Source organism: Gambusia affinis, linkage group LG04 (genome assembly GCF_019740435.1).
Source record: "Gambusia affinis linkage group LG04, SWU_Gaff_1.0, whole genome shotgun sequence".
Classification (NCBI taxonomy): Eukaryota; Metazoa; Chordata; class Actinopteri; order Cyprinodontiformes; family Poeciliidae; genus Gambusia; species Gambusia affinis.
This window is the reverse complement of record NC_057871.1, coordinates 30,855,021-30,874,464: the sequence shown is the minus strand read 5'-3', so window position 1 is coordinate 30,874,464 and position 19,444 is coordinate 30,855,021. Positions and strand designations below refer to the sequence as shown.

At 40.8% G+C, this 19,444-nt stretch overlaps 1 protein-coding gene across 1 annotated transcript in view; it reads right to left on the bottom strand.

Annotated features, from left to right (window-relative positions):
• Positions 1-266: 266 nt before the first annotated feature.
• Positions 267-19,444, bottom strand: part of grin2ab (glutamate receptor, ionotropic, N-methyl D-aspartate 2A, b) — a 139,967-nt gene continuing 120,789 nt past the window's right edge. The window contains exons 15-20 of the mRNA XM_044113123.1: positions 18,793-18,953; positions 17,194-17,381; positions 14,036-14,274; positions 9,697-9,880; positions 6,428-7,214; positions 267-6,337 (exon numbers count right to left, since the gene is read on the bottom strand). Of these exons, the coding sequence (XP_043969058.1) occupies positions 5,341-6,337; positions 6,428-7,214; positions 9,697-9,880; positions 14,036-14,274; positions 17,194-17,381; positions 18,793-18,953 (2,556 nt within the window). The 3' untranslated portion in view covers positions 267-5,340. The remainder of the gene's footprint in view (positions 6,338-6,427; positions 7,215-9,696; positions 9,881-14,035; positions 14,275-17,193; positions 17,382-18,792; positions 18,954-19,444) is intronic.

Genomic DNA, 19,444 nt, shown 5'->3' with positions numbered 1-19,444 from the left:
AAGAGAGAACTAACACATGCTAGATGGTGGAGGGTACCTCTGATCTAAACTAAGTGCCAAAGTTAATTATTTACAAAATTAGTAATTTTGATCAGGATTACCAAGTGTGGATACAACATGATTATCAGATCATTTTCAGTCTGTTATTTTTTATGAAGAATTTTCTGGTGATGTTTGGTATTGAATAACAATAGATAAAGGATTATGTTGATCACTGATGTTCTGCTCACATAAATGGAATAAACACAGACAACTTCTCTCCAAAATGTAATAATTTATTAACAAAAATACTCAGACTTCAAGTTAAGTAAAAGGGAAATAATAATTAAACTAATAATAACAATTAAACCTAAAGTGAAGTAGGAATGGAACAAATAAGAATAAATCTAAAAGCACTGAAATGACACAATAATATCACAGCTCAGTATGAACCAGGATTATTTTGAGGAATTTTGAATGAGGCCAAATTAGTTTTCCACTAGGATTAGTTTGCAAATATGTTGTGAACTACTAAAAAAAATGGGATAAGGAAAAAAAATGAATGAAACCACTAACCAACAGTGCCTAGGTTAAAGAGAAGGTTTGTCTGTACCTTAGCAATTCTGCTATGCTGCAAAACATATACATGTTTATAAGCATAGCAGAATCAATAATGGCGACTGCCTTACTTTTAGCTTCAGCATTAAGCATTTTCAGTTTTTTCTGTTTGCACCTGAGATAATGTGAACAATGTCTAAAGACTCGGTGAACCTATTTTATTAACGTTAATGACAAGAGGGGAAAGGAACATACAAAGAAAAAGTCAGAATCCTCAGTTCTTCCTGCTCTAGGACTGCTGTGTCTGACACAGTTCAAGCATCAACAATTCAAAAAGGCAATTTAAACCACAATAAACCTAAATTTCCCAAATTTGCCTTTCTTCGATCGATCCCATGGAAAAGAAGGCGTCCAATGGACAACAACAACAACAAACCTGTTGGCCTTGGCCAGTTCAATAAACAAGGGGAAAAAGCCATTGTACAGTGGCAGACCACTCAAGCTAGAGGCTGGGGACGTTTGTATTAGTCCGGGCAGAGTCCAGGTCTGACTAACACACATAGCATGTGTGTTGAGCTCAGGTTTGTGTTCTCCCTGGACAGAGGAGCAGAAGAACTGCTTCATCCAGGTTGTCAGACAGCTTTTCTTCTAGGTGAATGAGTAATACTAACATTATTTCTGCAGGTGATTTGAAAAGCTAGATTGAAGGTTATTTTCTGCTGGGATACAGTTACCAGTTTGACAAATGGTAGACCAATCAATTTTGAAGACAGGAATTCTCAACCAACCAGAAAAAGGATTCAGGCAGATGTCCCCCACCAGTGCAGGGGACTGTGGGAGAGAAGCTGCTCTGAGCAGCAGATGTTGGTTTAACCATGATGTCATGTGATCATGCTGAGTAAGTCCTCCTTCCTGGAAATTGTGACCGTGTTAATTCTGGGATTCAGAGTTGTAGACCTAACATAACATTTAAGTAGTAAAAACAGACTTGATAGCTAACAAAGTAGCTTAAATGTTTAGCAAGCAATTGAGCAAGAAAGAGTCAAAATATTGTATCAAGCTGAAAATATAGATTAAAATCTATTAAATCAACCAAACATATTAGTAAGCAAAATTGCTAAAAGATATTCCATTATTACTGAAGAAGAAGAAATAAATTTCTTCAAGTTGAAATGAACTTAATTTAACAAGCAAATTAGAAGGTATGGTTGATACTAAATATGCAATTTAAATAGATACATAACTGGATAAATAGATGGATAGACAGTTTAGATAGATAAATAAGACTCACACAAGTAGAAAAATGTAACCTTTACTTATTTACAGATTGTACAGAGGTACTGAGTGATAAGGTAGTATTTACAACACAACTAGTAGCTTTGAAACCCCTGAACTTATACACAGGTTTGATCCACAGCAGAGACTCACAGGACTACACACCAACACACTCCTTTCACCCAGAGCTGGAAGAATGAGTGTGAAACTAAGATCTCAGTTGGTTCTGAAATCCATACTAAGGATTCCTCAGCCAGGTGCTGTGCTGCTCACAATCCAAGCAGAAAATACAAGGTGTGGAACTCTGAACCCAAAAGGTATGTCAGTCAGGGTGGAAGGTGTGTGTGTTGGTGCGTGTAGCCCCGAGGGTCCAAACCCAGGGAGAAATCAAATGTTGCAGCAAAATAGGTACCACTGAAAACACAAGCACGTCATGCAGCAACAAAAACAAAACCCCAAAATAATCAAAATTAAAGGGCTGAAAAAAAAAAAAGTCTCTGGTGTTGGATGTACAAAACTTATTCTACATGCTTTCTTAACATGACAATAGAGACATGTCTGCGTGTGTGTGTGGGTGTGTGTGTGCGTGTGTGTGCATGTTTATGTATTTGTGTTGCATGAATAATAAAAGCCAGGTCAAATGTTGTGTGTAGGATGAAAGAAAGAATTTGTCAAAAACACAGACACATACACCCGAGTAACCTCTAATACACACATTCGCTCTTTTATACAAATGGCTTCACAAAGTGAAGCACACACTCACACACACGCACACACACTCTCACACTCAGAGGTGGAAAAGAACAGACACGTGGTGGAAGAGAACACAGTGGGTGGAATGGGGATGTTTAAACCACGCAAGCTGGGCAGTCATCAAATACGGTTCAGCTGGGTTAGTTGGAAAACTGGTTAGCTGACCCACATAGTTAACTACTATGCTAAACCATCTGTGATGACTGTACAGTGAGGTCCCAACTTGTAGCACTTTAGAGGAAGGAGTAGGGGAATAAAACGACAGATGAATGTAAAACATGCCTTTCATTTTTTAAAGCAGAATTTAAAAGTCATGTTGCATTTCAAATGAGTTCAATATTTAATACCATGTAATTCAAACAAATGAAAGAATTTCCAAACAGTTAAAACAAACCAAAATAAATCTCTGTACAGAACTATAATATTGCAACCTGATATTGTGTATATAACTCACAAAACAAACCTATTAAGATTACCAAAATAGGGGCAGCACTCAACTTTCAAAGGTGCATTTTCATTTCTCTTTTTTTTATTAAAATGTCCTAGGTTCTCTGTTTGTCACATTTGTCACTTATGTTTTCTTTAGAATTGAGTGTGGTTGTTCATGAGGGACAGAAAGCGAGAGAGAGAGAGAGAGTAGAAGAGCAAAAAAGAGAATAGAGACAGACACTCAGCTAATGGGACATCAATTCTTGTTTCTATCAAAATCCTTGTGCTGAAAAATCAATGCCCTTGCTTTTTAGGTTATGGATTTCTAAAACACTCATATGCACATTGCCAGCCTGTCGAGTGTGTGCTTGTGTGTATGTGTGCTGTTTCTGAAACAAGTCTCTTTCACGTGCCTCTCTGGGATGAAAGGCAGCACAGCGCTCTCTCCAGGCTAGGAGTACTCCAGTACCATACCAGCTACTCTAACGATAATTTTGATGACAAAAACCTGCACCTGAAGATGCACTCTGCCTAAGCGTTCACTACAAATACATTACAAAAGTCTGCAAGTCCTTATCTTGTACATAGAAAGGTATCAGAAAAGGACACTGCATCCTATGAGAAATAGTGCGGACTCTGATGATCTCTCACAACTACTGATATCAAGTGATCTCCATCAAAAATTGCTTTTTTTTTTTAACACCAAGACTGAACTTTACTCTTTTGATACTTTATCTACTCTACGGCAGGGAGCAGGGGAAGAGCAATAAGCAATAGAGAATAAACAGAAACCATCCGATTAGGAAAGCGGAAAAAGGCTCAAAGGAGAGATGAGCTCCATTAAAGTAGACAAAGGAAGAGAAAAGTGTTTGTGTTGTGTGTATTGTATGCATGATATTATAACCCTTTGTCGAATGCTAAAAACGTTTAATTCTGGAAGAGCTCTGCCCTACACCGTACCCTAAAATCAGTTAAAAAGAAATAAGAGGAAAAAGAAAACCTGTATCCAGCAAGTGACTGAGAATATTCATATTTTTCCGTATAAAAGTGTTTTTTGGTCAAACGTCTGTGTGGGTGGCAGAGATATAAAATCTACAAAGTGCACAAAGAGAAGCTATCTCATAGCTTCACACACACACACGCCCACACACACCATCACACACGCACACAACCACCTTATTCTACTAGACTACTGCGAATCTGCACATGTGCGTATATGTCATAATGTGCATGTACCTTGTGTTTGTGCGGGTATGCCTGTGCATATATGACCCTGTATAAGGAGTTTAAGTGTAACACAGGGCAGTAGGAAGCATGCAGTAAGACCTGAAGGCTAGCTAAGAGAGGAAGCAAGGATGCTGCACTTTGTCTGTTAGATTTAGAAACTCAGGAACACACACCATCATCCTGAGAGGTTCTTGTTTTTCTTCTGGTGGCCAAGTTTGGTCCACCTTTTGGAATGTTCAATTAACTGACATCAACAATAACAAACAGTCGGTAAGTTTGAGCTTTCCCGTAAAAAACAGATGCAAAATCTGTTTTTAGTTTGGGTGTGTGTGTTCGAGTGTTTGTACATCTGCAGGCAGGAGCTTCATTCTTAGATTGGTTTCCCGAACACCTTCCCACCTGCCTTCCAGTCTTTTACATAGATAGTAATTTTGATTCAAGTCAAGGATTACTTGGTAGTGAACTACTCTGTAAGCCATGCTGGCTGTGCAGTTTAGAGGCTCAGACAACAAACGTGTTAACAGGAGGAGAAATTATAGTGCAACAGGAGAGTCCTGGAGAGGAAGGGTGGGTACTGTTGGAGTGAAATGTGTATGCATGTGTACGTCTGTGTGCAATCTCAGGTAAAAGGGGATCATCTGTGACCCTTTAACTCAGAGAGGATGGGATGGGTTTGCCCGTCTTCCTAACATTTTCTTGTTTTTTTTGTTAGATCCCACTGTTGGTGTTAGATTCTGCAAACAGTGTCCCGCTTATTCCACAAGGAGTTCCATCTGTCTAGTTAAAAGTATTGTCAGTTTGTGTCCCGCTGCCCACAGCTTCCGGCTAGTACACACACCGACACACACACACACTACTCATTTTACAACTTTGCCTCCAGGTGTCCCTGTGGCCCCTTTACTGCCCTACAGAGGCTTTTCTTAAAGAAATGTATTTACTCTGTTTCACTGTTAATCCCTTTGGTCCACTGCTGAGCTCAGTCTTTCCCCCATGGATGTGTCTGCGTGTGTGTGTATCTTCATATGTTCTTAGAACCAGAGCTGCCAGGTCCAGCCACACACACCTTCTCCTTGCATGCTTGTGTGTTTGGTGAGAGTAAAGCTGTGTTATTTGTGACTCTCAGACATCAGACTCAATGCTGGGCATGCGGCGGTACAGCCGAGGCCGATTGCCGCCTGCACTCGAGGCTCGCGGTGCTGTCACATAGCTCATTGGCTGTGAGGCAGCGGGTGGAACCATGTAGGCCACCACAGGAGGGTCCTGCAGAGGGTAAAACACCTGTTGGTCAACATGACCACCATGCTGGTTGACATGATGGCTGCCGTGGTTGCCGAGAGTGAGGGACAGCTGCATCCTCTGCTTGTAGAGCTCGTGGGAGGAAGTTTTCTGCGGCATGCGGGCGGCAGCCTGGGAGGTGTTGTCTCGTTGTGCTGTGCCGGGGGCTGAATGCAGGAAGGGATTGTGTGATGGGCGATCCGGCAGAAGGCTCTTTGAGCGCCGCGGCATAGGCATTGGGATGTCCAGGCTGTGGTGGTGGGATGGGGACGGAGAGGGCGGGCTGCGGCTGCTGTATGGGCGGTCAGAGCGCATTGTGAGGACGTTGGCATAAGCCCCGTCATCCAGGGTCAGCTCCCTGTCCCGGTCCCTGTCAGGAAGGCTGAGTCCTCGCATGTGGGGGTGAGGCTGTGACTGACGCTCCGGAATGCCGTCTGGAAGCACATTCTCGTAGGAGTGCTGCCGACTCAGCTGGAGGTGTTGGGCTGATGGGGAAGCGGGCAGAGGAGACGGTGAGGATGGGGTGGGCTCAAAGTGGCTGACAAGCCCATCGCCCTCCCCCACCAGGCCAAGCTCGCTCTGTGGAAGGTAGTGAGTAAACATGTCACCACTGTGTGGGTGAGTGTGGGCGTAGTGTGAGTGCAGGTGGTCTTCACTGATGTCATACAAGTTCCCCAGGTGGGCACAGGCATCACAGCGTGCTTGAGGGGATCGAACAGTGTAGAGGCCAGAGTAACCACTGAGCTTGGTCAGGCAGGTACGACAGTGACCGGGCCTGGTGCTTTGGATTGCCGAGCCCGAACCAGGAGCTTCAAATGATCCTGCAGATTTGTCCTTTACACTAGACAAAGGAAGAAAAAAAACTATTAAAATGGAGACAATTCAACCATTGTTCAATAATTATTAGTTTACTTTTGGCAGGAACCCCTACTTGCTGTGTGTGTAGGTGCTGTATTTCTTGTCCTTCAGGGAGTGCAGGTCAGCCTCGGCGCTGTGACTGTGGTGCAGGAGGCTGGCGCTCAGCTGCATAATTGGTGCATCTGACTGGTGTGAGTGTGAGTAAGTGCTGTCAGGTGGAAAGAGGTCAGGGGGGTAACTGTGGTCATCACCTCCCCCTTGGCTGTCTCTCTGGTAGGGAGGAGCAGATTGGAGGCTGGCCTGGTCAGAGTCAATGGAGTAGATCTTAGATCCTCGACCGCCTCCTCCTGCTTCACCTCCACCTCCACCTCCGCCCCGCTTCCTTAGCTGATTGATTGGTTTAAATCCGCCCCTCGCAGCCATAGAGTCAGAATCTTTGTGCGATGGAGGTCGACTAGAACACTCGGACATGTCTGAGTGTTGCGGCTCTTCCGGCAGGTAGCGCTGGCTCTTCATCTGTGGAGCCCCAGTCCCTGAAGCTGAGGTGGGGCTCGGGCCTCCAGGGGACACCACACTTGGCTGAGTCTTCAGCGTCTCCACGCTTTTCTTCCATAATGCCCGTGGCTTTGATGCAGTGATAGCAGGCCCGGCCAGGCGGTTCTTGTCGTTATCGTTGGTGATTGACAGCTGGGACTTGTTGGGGCTGGTCTGGAGAGTTGGGGCTTTTTGTTGCCCGGGAAATGGTGCAGCATTGTTAAGATGGTTTTTATGTCGCCCGGACAATGACAGGAAAGCCTGTGGACCCGCAGCGTTGCTATAGAGACCAGGACCCTTCTGAGGCAGACTGTGGAGTGAGTTACCTAGGAGACAAAAAGACATGCTCCTCAGACAGCAGATACAACAGTTGGATGATTGCATGGATGCTTCACCAGTTAGTTGATACATTATCTCTTACCTCGGCACACAGAATACACCATCTACTGCGTTTGTAATCATGAGACATATTTAGACATTACAACTATAGACTGTAATCAACACAAGGAGAAGCTTGATGAATATCAAGTTAGATCAGGTAAGCACTCAAATAAACATATCAAATATAGACAATAGAAAAAAACATATAGATTATTTTTGCATCAAATGGTGACTCATTAAACCAATTAGTAAGCTTTTTCACATTTTGTCTCCTTGCTGCCACTAATTTATCGCTATATTATTATTAACAGAGTATTCCATATTGGGGAAGAGATTGGAAAATTGTGTTTGTTTTTCAAAATGAAAAAAAGAAAAATTGCTGTCACTGATAAATCCATATAAATTCCAGAACAACCAACTTTTTTAAATTACAAGAGCAATTTATTATTTTTGTGAAATCCAAATCTTCTGTGAAGGCCTCAGAGATCAGAGATCTGTCCAAAGCATGAGCATAATAGAAGTCATAATAAAGTTGTGAAGTTGATAAAACAGGGTCAGGTGCGAGAAATATATTTGCATGGTAACTCTTAGAGCTGCACATTACAGTTCTGTCATTATTCTGCCACACTACAACACTAAACTGAAAACAATTGTTTAATCAAAAATATAAGGCCTTCTGGCCAACTCCATGACACAAAATGGTTTTATTTGTCAAATAAAATTGGTTTAGTTTATTTGGATTGGAATTTAAAATCTGTTTAAAATTCTGCTGAATTTTAAACAGATTATAAAGTGATTCTGTTCTGCTTAAATGTAATTTTTGTAACAGTATTCAACACGTGCTGCTGTCTATCTTGGCCATGTCTCCCTTGAAAAGGAAGTTGTTGATCTGAATGGGATCTGTGTGGTTAAATAAAGGTTTAAAAAAATAAAGGTTCCCATAGTGCAGGGGTGTCAAACTCCAGTCCTCAAGGACTCAAGCTGATGTCCTACAACACTTTTTAGATGTTGTAGGACTTATAAAAGGTGTCCTACAACTTTTAGATGTGCCTCTGTTGCACCATACCTGAATAGAATAATTAGGTCATTATCAAGGCTCTGGTGAACTTATCTACACAAGGAGGAGGTAATTAAGCCATTTCATTCCAGTGTTTTGTACCTGTGGCACATTTAAAAACTGCAAGTTTGACACTTGTGCCATAAGGGGAACAAGGAGGCGGCAGCATCAGATGCTTTTTTTCAGCAGGGATATAGAAACTGTTCAGAGTTCATGGAACCTAACTCATAAAACAGGGCAGAGATTCACCTGTTAGCAAGACATTACAACAGAACACAAATAATGTTTATTGTCCCTTGGTGGGAAAAATCAGGTGTACCGCCAGCAAAGTGACAGAAAAACAGAAGCAGGCAAATTCACACAGTGTAAAAGATAGCAATGAAAAGTGTGAGATTTCAGACAGGTCAAATTTACAGCATAAATATACTGTACATGCCAGGATCACGGGTTATTTGGTGCCTGCTTTCGCACCTTATTCTTCATTCATTATCATGAAACTGAAACGTTACTTTATCAAAAGGAAATTTTTAGTCTTTTTCTTTTGATCAGTCTTTTCTAAGTGATCAGTCTTTCTCAGCAGCCCCCTGCTCCCTCTCTGTCTTCTTCGCTTTTCTCACAGCTGCACCTTGTTAGTAGTTAGTCCCAGTCCATTGTTCCTGCAATCAACCTCCCAGTGTTTAACAGCCTCTCCTCCTCCTTCACCAGTGCAGGTGATGCAGCCTGCCACCTGCATGTAACCCAGAGCCCGTTTTGTTTCCAAGTTCTTGCTTTATTATTTTTCATTAAACAATCAACTCACTGCAGCAGCCTCTTCTGCTTTTTGATCCGACTTTCATCTACAAATCATCACAGAGCAGTTTTTAAAGATAGCACAGTTTTGGTTCAAAGAACTGTGCAGCTGAGTAGGACAACCACCATGACCACAGGTGCAGCTGCAGCTGCAAAGTTTAGACTGATGGAATTTAATGTTCATCATTCATCACCCAAAAATCTGTCCAAGAGAAGAATCTCTGACAAAACTTGAAAATTGATGTTTATCGATGCGTCCCAGTCAGTCTTTCTGAGTTGGAGCTTTTAAGAAAAGAATCAGCAACTGTTGCATAATAATAATTGCATATAGAATAATTCTCTATTGAAACAGGGAGTGCGGGGGGCAAATTCAAATACATACTACACTTTATTATATCTTAAACAATTTGAATGCAATGCCTAATTTTGATTTTTATTATGAGCTACTTTGTGTTCTATCACATTTAAATTAAAAAAGGCATTGAAGTTGAGGTTTTAATGTGACAAAATGTAAAAAAAAAAAAAAAAAAAAAAAAAAATCTTCCATTCGCAAGACACTGCAAGAATGACTGGTACAGTACCTTTGCCTGGCATCATGTCTAGGATGCTGGGTTGTAGAAGGACAGTGTTGCGTTTGGGTGAAGACATTGCGATGGACTTGGCAGATTTGAGCAAGTGCAGCATGTTGGCTTGAGGACTGAAGTCCAGCTCAGGCGCCTTCTTCTTCATGTCAATGTGAACGCCGTGGATACAGCTCCATATACCCTGAGATGAGCACAGGACAGGAAATTAAAGAGAAAATGGCAGGTGAGGAAATTAGAGACAGAGGCCGACATTTGAAAAGTAAAGGTGATTCATAAATCAGTGACTTTATCCAAAGAAAGTTCAAATAACTACAGGATTCATTTCCTTGCAAGGAGAAGTACTAGACCCCTACTTTGTTTTTAAGTGGGTTTACTGGAAACCTTAACCTCATTATATTTTGTAGCATGGCAAAGGGAGATAATCACCACTTTTGTAGATGAATTACTTTCAGAAGTGCTTGATAACTAAATCTAGGGGATGATGTCACTGGAGGGGGGTCTCTGAGTGCACGGAAATGTTCTTCCTAGAGTCACTTAACCTCCAGCACCTCTGCTCAAGCAGCATGTGCACGCTGAGACAGACACACTTGGAGACACATGCACACATTTTTTTGTAAGACTCTTAATGTGTGAAATGCTGCTCGTCTGGAATAAAAGCCCTGCCTGAGACAGAGGCATCAAATATGAATAATGTAAAAGTGGTCGTTCTTACTGTGCCCATTTGTGTTTTGTGCGTACATTAAGGTTTGTATGCTTGTGCCTCAACCAGTCCATCTGTGGTTTCATCAGCTTATGGGACTTGCATACATTTAACCATTTTTAACTTGGTAGACCTGGTTGTGAGTGTGTGTGTGTGTGAGAGAGAGAGAGCATGCGGAGAAAACAAGCCTTCTGCAAAGTTTCTGCAGCCTGTAAAAGTCTGGAATTTGAGAAAGAAAAAGTAATTTTTCAGGTCAGTAAAAAAATGTATTATGATGAATGAAAATAAAAGATGGAAAATCATTTCTTTTAGACTTTATTGCTTTCTCCATGGTATAAATGTTCCATCAATTCATCTATTGCCTTTCTTGTTAAATATAGACGTGTTACTTTTTACTCAAATAGCAATTTGAGTAAAAACAATCACTTGGGAGCAACTGAACGCCTTTATTTAGGCCACCAGTGTCCAAAGTGAGTCCACAAGGGCCAGGATATAACATGTTTGGTTCAACACACCTGAATTAAATTTTGGCTCTTTATCAGGCCTCTGGCTATCACAGTCACTATCAGGGTGTTAAACCGGGAAAAAAACTAAAGGTGCGTTTCTATTGGCAAGTTAGGCTCTAACAGGTTGGGGGCAGTTTGGTTCTACACCAGGTAGTGAGCTTTTCCATTTAGGCTCTGTTGTGGGACAAGAGCAGCAGCAGCAGCTGTGGTCGACTCTCCACTGATATGTTCAGGAACATTCATTAATGGAGAACCTTCAGGTTCTGGTTCTGACGGACTACAATAAAAAGTTTTATAGAAATTCTTTGCTGGTCCAAACACAGTGATAAAGACTCAGATCAGCTGATTATTTCAGCTATTATACATATAAATATAATCACATTCTGGCACTTGTTATTAAATGTGCAACATTTCAGACTTAGGTGATGCAGTCAAAAGATGTAAACCAATAGCTACGCATGGTCTTTATTTTTGTTTTTTTATTATTTAAACTAAAAATAAAACTCACAAGCTAATATTATGTAGTCCTGGTGTTTGTCAGCACAAAACCACAACTCAAACAAACTTGAGCACAGCATCACTGTTTCTCTTCAGAACAACCAGCTGCTAGCAGCGCTGCTAAATCACAGCCGTTCTGATTCTGCTGCTAAACTTCATGCGTTCCTTGTGCTGCTCCTGATTATATTCATACTAGTTCCTTTGTCCCATCATGGGGCATGTTTGCAGTCCACAGCTAAACTATGATGTTGTTTGGAGTTTTCAGTGACTTTAATCATGATTAAATCAGCGAAGGCAGCCAGCTGTCAATCAATTCGGATCTGCCTTGCTCAGTCCGGCTGGTACCACTGCTGAAGTAGGCATGAAACTGTGAGAAGAGCCAGGCAGAACCGTAACTAACAGCTTTGAACGATTAACAGGTTGAAGTTTAAAGTGCAAGGGCCACAGCAGCTGCCAGAAAACCACACTGGGTGGCACAAACTGAGGCTACTATTTAAACAGGCTCCCCTAAATTGAACAATTTTGGACAATGCAACTGGAAAATTGTTGCCTGGCCTGGTCAGTCTCGATTTCAGCAGCGTTCGAATGGTAGTGTCAGAATTTGGTGTAAACAAGAAGGCCTGGATCCATGTGACTGAATAAATGATTCAGTCAGGTGTTGGCAGTGTAATGGTGGGTATTTTCTGGGTGCAGTTTAGGCCTCATAGCTGAGCACTGTGGCCTACCGGAATGCAGTGGCTGGCTGTCAGTTAGTTTATGACTGCAAGATGTGCATCTACAGGAGCTGCTTTTATGAACACGAGAATGAGTCAGATAACCTCTAAAGCCACCACATCTCAGTCAGAGCACCTTTGGGATGTAATGAAAAGGTAGATTTGCATCATGGATGTCCAGCTGACAAATCATTGTCATTTTATGGTGGCTGAAAATTGTTGAAGAATGTGTGACTACTTTTGGAAACTATTCCCCAAAAGATGGAGACAGTTATGGAGGCAAAAGGGGTTCCAACCCAGAGGGAGGGAAGCAGTTAGGGAGGTACTTTAATGTCCTCAAGGGGAAATTTGTCTTCAACACTGTGTGCTGAACAAAGCTTCTACCACAATTAAATACACAATAAAAGACAAAAAGGGCACAACATATTTGAGGACACGGATGTAAGAATGAGGGTTCAAAAGTTGTTGTTTTTTTAATTTATTTTAAAACAGTCTTGGAATTTTCTTTTGCTTCAGCTGCTTTGATTTTCTGTGACGAAGAAAAAAGAGAGTTAAATACTCTCAATCCCTGAGTCCCTCCCAAAAAGGAACAAACAAAACAAAAGTATTAACAGAAAGGTGGACTTGGAGAGCCGATAAAAAGAACAAAGATGTATAGCAGGGGGCCAACCCTATACAGGGCTGTCGAAGCCACTACTAGTACCAGATTAAAGCAAAACAGAATCTACTGCAAAAGAACGAATCAAAAGCAGGACAACCGGTCCCACTAGTTGTCACAATGAAATATCAAACAATCAAAGGTTAACAAAAACTACCGCATGGCAGGCTGGAGACGTCAGCTGTGGCCTACAGCCACTGGTTTTGTGTGTGTACCTCAACAGAAAACAACTCCAGTGAGAAGCAAGACAAAGGAGCGGGTCTACACACACACGGGTCAAAATCCAGCCTATATATAGCCTGACCGCTTAACGTAGTTGAATTAATTACAAAAATAAAAAAATATCCAAACTCCAAAATATATCAAAAAACAGGAAAAAAAAGTCATTTATATAAACAAAACAATCTAGAAAAATAGAGAAAAACAATCATAATGTGTCCTAAGCACATAGACCCACAATACAATAGAAAAGCACATATTGCACATTCCTGCATGCATTCCAGGAAGTAAATGAACCAGCAAATCAGACCAGAGCATCAGGAGCCTGGTCTGTATGTGCCTACTTTATTCAACAATCTGACTGATGATGGGACAAATGAAGACTGTTGCATCTACCAGCAGGGATTAAATGGCGTTTCACATTATGAGTTGAGACAGCCCCCTCTGTCTTAGGGTGTCTGATTAATTTTATTTATTGAGTCCTTTATATCTTCAATTGAAATCTCAAAGGGCTCATTCATACGCTGATGACGGCTGAAGGCTGACAGAAGCAAGACTGTATATTTTGCACCAACGCCAGAAGAGTCTTGCCCAGAGATGCAAATGACAAGGGTGGGCAGACTCCAGCAGGACACCAATTGCAAGTTGAACTCCTACCGCTGTTGCCGCTGTTGCCACTGTTGCCACCCTTGCCTGTAATGTACCTAATTACATAAATTTTAGAACTTTAGTAGTTTTGTTTCCCTTCTGTGCAATTCTTTCCATGGAGCAGCAAATTCATTTTGGTCTCAGCTGGACTCTAATCAAATAATTCTCCTCTTTACCACACACACACACACACACGCACACACACACAGAAGGAGAGAGTTTGGCAAATAAATGGTTTTCACAGCTGCAAATTCGAACAGCTACAGAGGTGGTGACCACCAGTTCACTGCAAATCAAAACAAAATCTGATGCTGTTATATTTGAAGGTAAATTCTGAGGAACCGGCTCCAGCAGTGGGAAAAGTGTTAACTGTGTGTGTTCGATTTCCTCTCACTCTGCTGATGGTGAAGAGCATGCCCGGCCTGCCAGAGCAGACACCGGTGAAGCAGTATCTCAGCCTCCAGTAGAAAAGGTGCTCTGAGATGAAGGTGAGGATGGACAGGCCCATGGCTGTAGCCAGCATGTAGAAGACTCCTGCCATGTTGTCCACATCCAGCTGACTGGACATCACCTCATTCTTTTCATTATGGCAGATCCCAGTCAGCCACTGCGCCTCCAGCTCCTCCATCTCACCTGTTGGAAAAGTATAAAAAAATAGTGTCTTAAAATGGATAAATGGCAACGATGAAAGATGAAAAATTTGGGGACAAGTAGAAAGAGTAATTAGGAATGAAGAGGATGCAACATCATATGAAAGCAAAGAGGATAAAAACAGAAAACACCGTGGGAGATAAACGGATAAATACCTCAAAATATTTTAGGATTGTTTTTCTATTCATCTTTTAAGATTTAATTATTCTCAGAAAGGTAAGACCTCTTAAACAGCATACTAATTTTTATCATAGCATAATTTTGATGAGAGTCCATCACTAACATATCTAATATGCCAGTTTAACTGCACATTTTTACACAACATGCTCACTTTAGAAGCTACTCTTGTTGTCAAGATGATAAGATTTATTTGTTCATATTAGGATAAGGCTATATATGACTTTTAAACTTTTGAAAAGATTGCTTTGTCTCAGATTCAACTACTGTAGTTTGCCAAAGCTTAGCTTTGTTTTGTCAAGTTTGTATTTCCAAAAACACCATAATGTCTAACAGAATGTTTTCTTCATTTTATCATTTTAGAGAAGCACTTTTTTTAAACTTTGTTTGTTTACCACCAACCATTAATACACTTTAGTCGCCTATAAATGGAGAAAACGTCTCATTTCATGACTCTTAACAATGTAAAGAAACCAACTATGCAAGAAAATAAAAAACTTGTATTTTTATTTAAAATTAATTTACTTATAATTAATTATTAACTAATCATCCTAAAATCTGCACTCCAAAAACAAGCTTCTACATGCACATTTGGTGAAATCACATAAGTTAGTAAGGCAGATGATCAGAGCTATTCCAACACTTCTAACTTGCCTATTGTAATAGTTGAAGTACCAAATAAACATCAATTTGCATTAGCACACATAGTGGAAGATGTTTTAGCACCACCGCAGAAGCTGATATCTCCAGTCTTCCTTATTTCTTCTCTTGGGGGTACAGCCAATAAGAGTCAACAAGTATAAATGCAGCTTCAGGTTTAGCTGCTTTGGAAGCAGGTTGCATTGCAGCATTTTCTTTATGTCATATGAAAAATAAAGCATATTAGAATACGGTGAGCACAAGCATGCACACACCTCTCAGAGAAGTGATGATAAAATAGTGTTTTAAGATGAGACCATGATAGACTTCTTATCCCTCTGATGCATGACATATTGACTATACAGACTTCCATGAGTGGGTCCTTTTGGACCCATGTTTAAATCAATGTGTTTTTATGCTACTTTTGTAATTTTGATTCAAAATAATATTTAATATAATACTTTCTGCTGTGTTTTATTTCACATAAATATTATTTCATATTTGAAATATTTTAATTTTTCCACTTTTTTAAGCATTTTTAGAAGAATTTGGAGATCATTTGTGACGATTTGTAGAACTTTTTTAAAACGAAATGACAACAGCAATGTTGGAGCAATGTCAGTGTCCATTATGTTTGTGTGTGTGTGTGTGTGTGCGTGCGTGTGTGTGTGTGTGTGGGCAGGAGGAGGGGATAGAAAGAGCACATTTCTTGAAACTAGTTATCTAACCAAGCTAGCTAACATTGCCATCTGTATTCTATTGTGCTGTGTGTATCACGCATGTGAGTGTGTATGAGCATTTATTTATCCGTCCATCCGTCTTCCGTTTATCTGGGGTCAGGTTGTGGGGTAGCAGCCTAAGAAAGGAGGCCCACAGTTTGCTCTCCCCAGCCACTTGTTCCAGCTCCTCTGGGGGAATCCCAAGGCATTCCTAGGCCAGCTGAGGAACATCGTCTCTCCAGCGTATCCTGGGTCTTCCTCTGGGTCTCCTCCCAGTGGGTCTCACCACATCTCACCAGAGAGGCAACCAGGAGGCATCCTAATCAGCCCTCCTCTTGACATGAAGGAGCAGCAGCTCTACTCTCATTCCCTCCCTGATGACTAAGCTTCTCTCTCTAAGGGACAGCCCAAACCCCCTAAAAAACTAACACTAATTTCTGCCACATGTATCTGTGACCTCATTCTTTCGGACATGACCCAAAGCTCATGATCATAGATGAAGGTAGGAACTTAGACCGGTAAATCGAGAGCTTTGCTTTTTGACTCAGCTCTCTCTTCACCTCGACAGACTGGTACAGCGCCCGCTTCACTGCAGAGGCTGCACCAATCTGTCTGTCCATCTCCTGCTCCACTTGGGGCAGGACATCCTGCCCGACCCAGAGAAGCCACTCTAATCTTTATGAGCTCATTTATTTATGCATTTATTTATATACCTATGAATTTATATTTTATTTATCATGATAATAGAAGAAAGAACTTTGAACACATTGATCAACAGCTTTTGCATGTCACTCAACACATTTTCTCTTTTGGTTTTCTCTTCCAGGGTGTCAGACACACACAGAGACACACACACACCCACAGCTAGCTTGATTAGATAACTAGTATTAACTAACTTCAAAGAAGGCTAATGGGTTGATTTGTGACAATAACACTGACACAGCACTGATGATCAACACACACACACGCACACGCACACACACCCATTTGTGAGGTGAAAATAAAGATAATAATTATATAGAAAATTTCTTGCTGTGTAAAATATTATTATTCAGGGGTGAGACTTAGGACTCAGTGTGTATGATTCACAAAAAATGTGTTCCTGACAGTCACAGCTGGTAAGAAACAAAGATTTCCATTAAATTCCAAAGGAAATGAATGCAGATCATTTTGGACCCACTCATGGAAGAATGGGGTAGTAATATAAAACATGCTATTTCTTAAAATGTGCAAAAGGTAAATTAAAAATTTGAATTGCATGATATCAATAACATGTTTGTTGGTATAAGGATAAAGACAAAGGCTGTTCATTCTAAAGACCAACAGAACCTCAAAAACCTGACTAATACATGACTAAGGATCTTACCATCTCCTATGATGCTAAGTATAGCCAGATCGACTAAACGTTTCCAATACGATCCCTTCTGAAGGGCGATCCCATAACCTGTGGTGGCAAAGATGTATCCGCTGCCGATGGTGACCAGCTTGCAGCCGTCATCTCTGCCTGCCATGTAGTTCAACACTGCAGCATCGTAAATGAAGGCGTCCAGCTTTCTGTGACAAAAACCAGCCCAAATTCAGTATGAAGTCGAAGGTTAAGAAAAACCACAATAACCATGTAAGGAAATAATAAAGAGATAAATATTAGGTAATTATTTTGAAAAGAAAACATGACTAACATTCTGAAAGAATTAATCAGGTAAAACAATCATTTTTTATTTGCTACATATTTTAGATCTAAAACTTTTTAAAATCTTCCAGTCAAAATAAAAACATATATATTCAGACCTTTGATTTAATAGTTTGCAGAATCCCGTTTTGGTGGAACTGTTGCTAATTTTTTTGAACATAAATATCAGTTCTTTCCCTTCAGTTTTTCACCATTCCCCAATCACAGAAAAGTACGTAAAGTCAACAGATCCCTCCAAATTTTGAGCAACTGCAAGGTTGTAAGTTTATTGCAAAATTTCCAAAGGATTTTCTCAAAAACACTGGGTTATGTGACTGTTAATTCCCACCTATAAGTCAAAGTATTTCTTAGCTACTCTGCTACTTCTGCTTCACTTGTTTTCAAAATACCATCTAGTTTTCTTATATGCCAACATTAATATAACTGATTATTATAAACTTTTATAGAATATACCTATACTTCTGTAGTTGGTTGTAAAATTGAATAATAAACGTTTTTCATTGATTAGGTGAAAATCACTCCCTTCAGATCTAACTGTAGTTTGAAAAAGGTCTCAGTAAAAGCGCCAGCCAGATTACTTGGGAGCTTCATATTTATAGTTGTTATATGGGCTCATATTTCTTAGGGAAATAAAATATAATACACTACATTAATTTATTAAATTTAGCTTAAAAAAACAACATAGTACATTTTGGGAAGATAGTGGTCTTATGTTTCTTGTGTACCTGAACACAAGTCCCAGATTTCCTTTCATGACAATTTTCAATACTGAAGTTGCTCACATATGACTCAGCTGAAAACTTTCATTACGTAGCTTTGATGTTGTATAACTAAGTTTGATGTGAGATTTTAGAAGCAAACATTTTGCATATGCTGTGCTATATCACTACAATCATTAATACAAAATCTAAAAGTAAAATTATGTTTAATACCCTGAAGATCAAAGCCTACACTGAAAACTAAAAACCAGCTCTGCTATTAGTGGGAGAGACAGAAGGAGAATAAATGGTAGCCAACTCCAGAGCAAATTACAGTTTTTCTGTTTTGGCTGCTTGCCTTTTTTGTACAGCAGCAGGAGTTTATAATGAGCAGTTGCAAACATGTTACTGTCAGTAACAGAAACACAGAGCAAAGCTACCTCTGTATTTTGGCACAAGTTAAAGCTGGGCACCAAGGATTTGGGTTATTCTTAAATACATGTGTTGGTTGAGAATCATACCCTGAGCTGCAGGCCGTTGTAATGTGAGAGGAGCTGACTTGATAAATTTACATTACCCTGTCTTGAGGCTGACCAATGCATCCACAACACCAGTCTGGTGGTACTTAGTCATGTACTGGTGCATATCTGGGTAGTTTTTCCGAATGTTGCGCTCGGTGCTTCCGTTGGGAACCGTCCCGAAGCGAAATGGCGGGGAGTAGGAGTGCGGCTTCTGGAACTGAAGGGAGATGAAGAATGAAAGCAAGAAAGATATGGCACTTGTTAAAAGAGACTTACACCAATGTGTGGGAGGAGTGCAGAGGGGAGAGGCAAAGATAAAAGGCGTGAGTGACACCAGGAGGAGAGAAACAAGGGAAAGGAAAAGAAGAAAAAGAAAGTTCAAGTAATAGTGGGGGCAAACATGAAGAAAATGTGAAGGAGGGAGGACAGGAATGGAGAGTGGCAAGAAGAGACAGATAAGGAAGGAAAGATAGCAGGGCGGACTCATCAGTCATCATCATTGTGTATCCAGTGTAGTGTAAGACTGGCTGGGGTTCTGCTGACACTGCCAAGCTCCGCAAACTACACACACTCTTGCCTTTGATCTGTGCAGCCTGCGTGTGTGTGCGTGGGTGTGTGTGTGTGTGTGTCTGTGCCTCTGCTGTGCTGGCAGTGATAGTGAGGTGACAGGGACGGCCAGTGGGTTTGGGCTGTGAAGCCTGAGGGCAC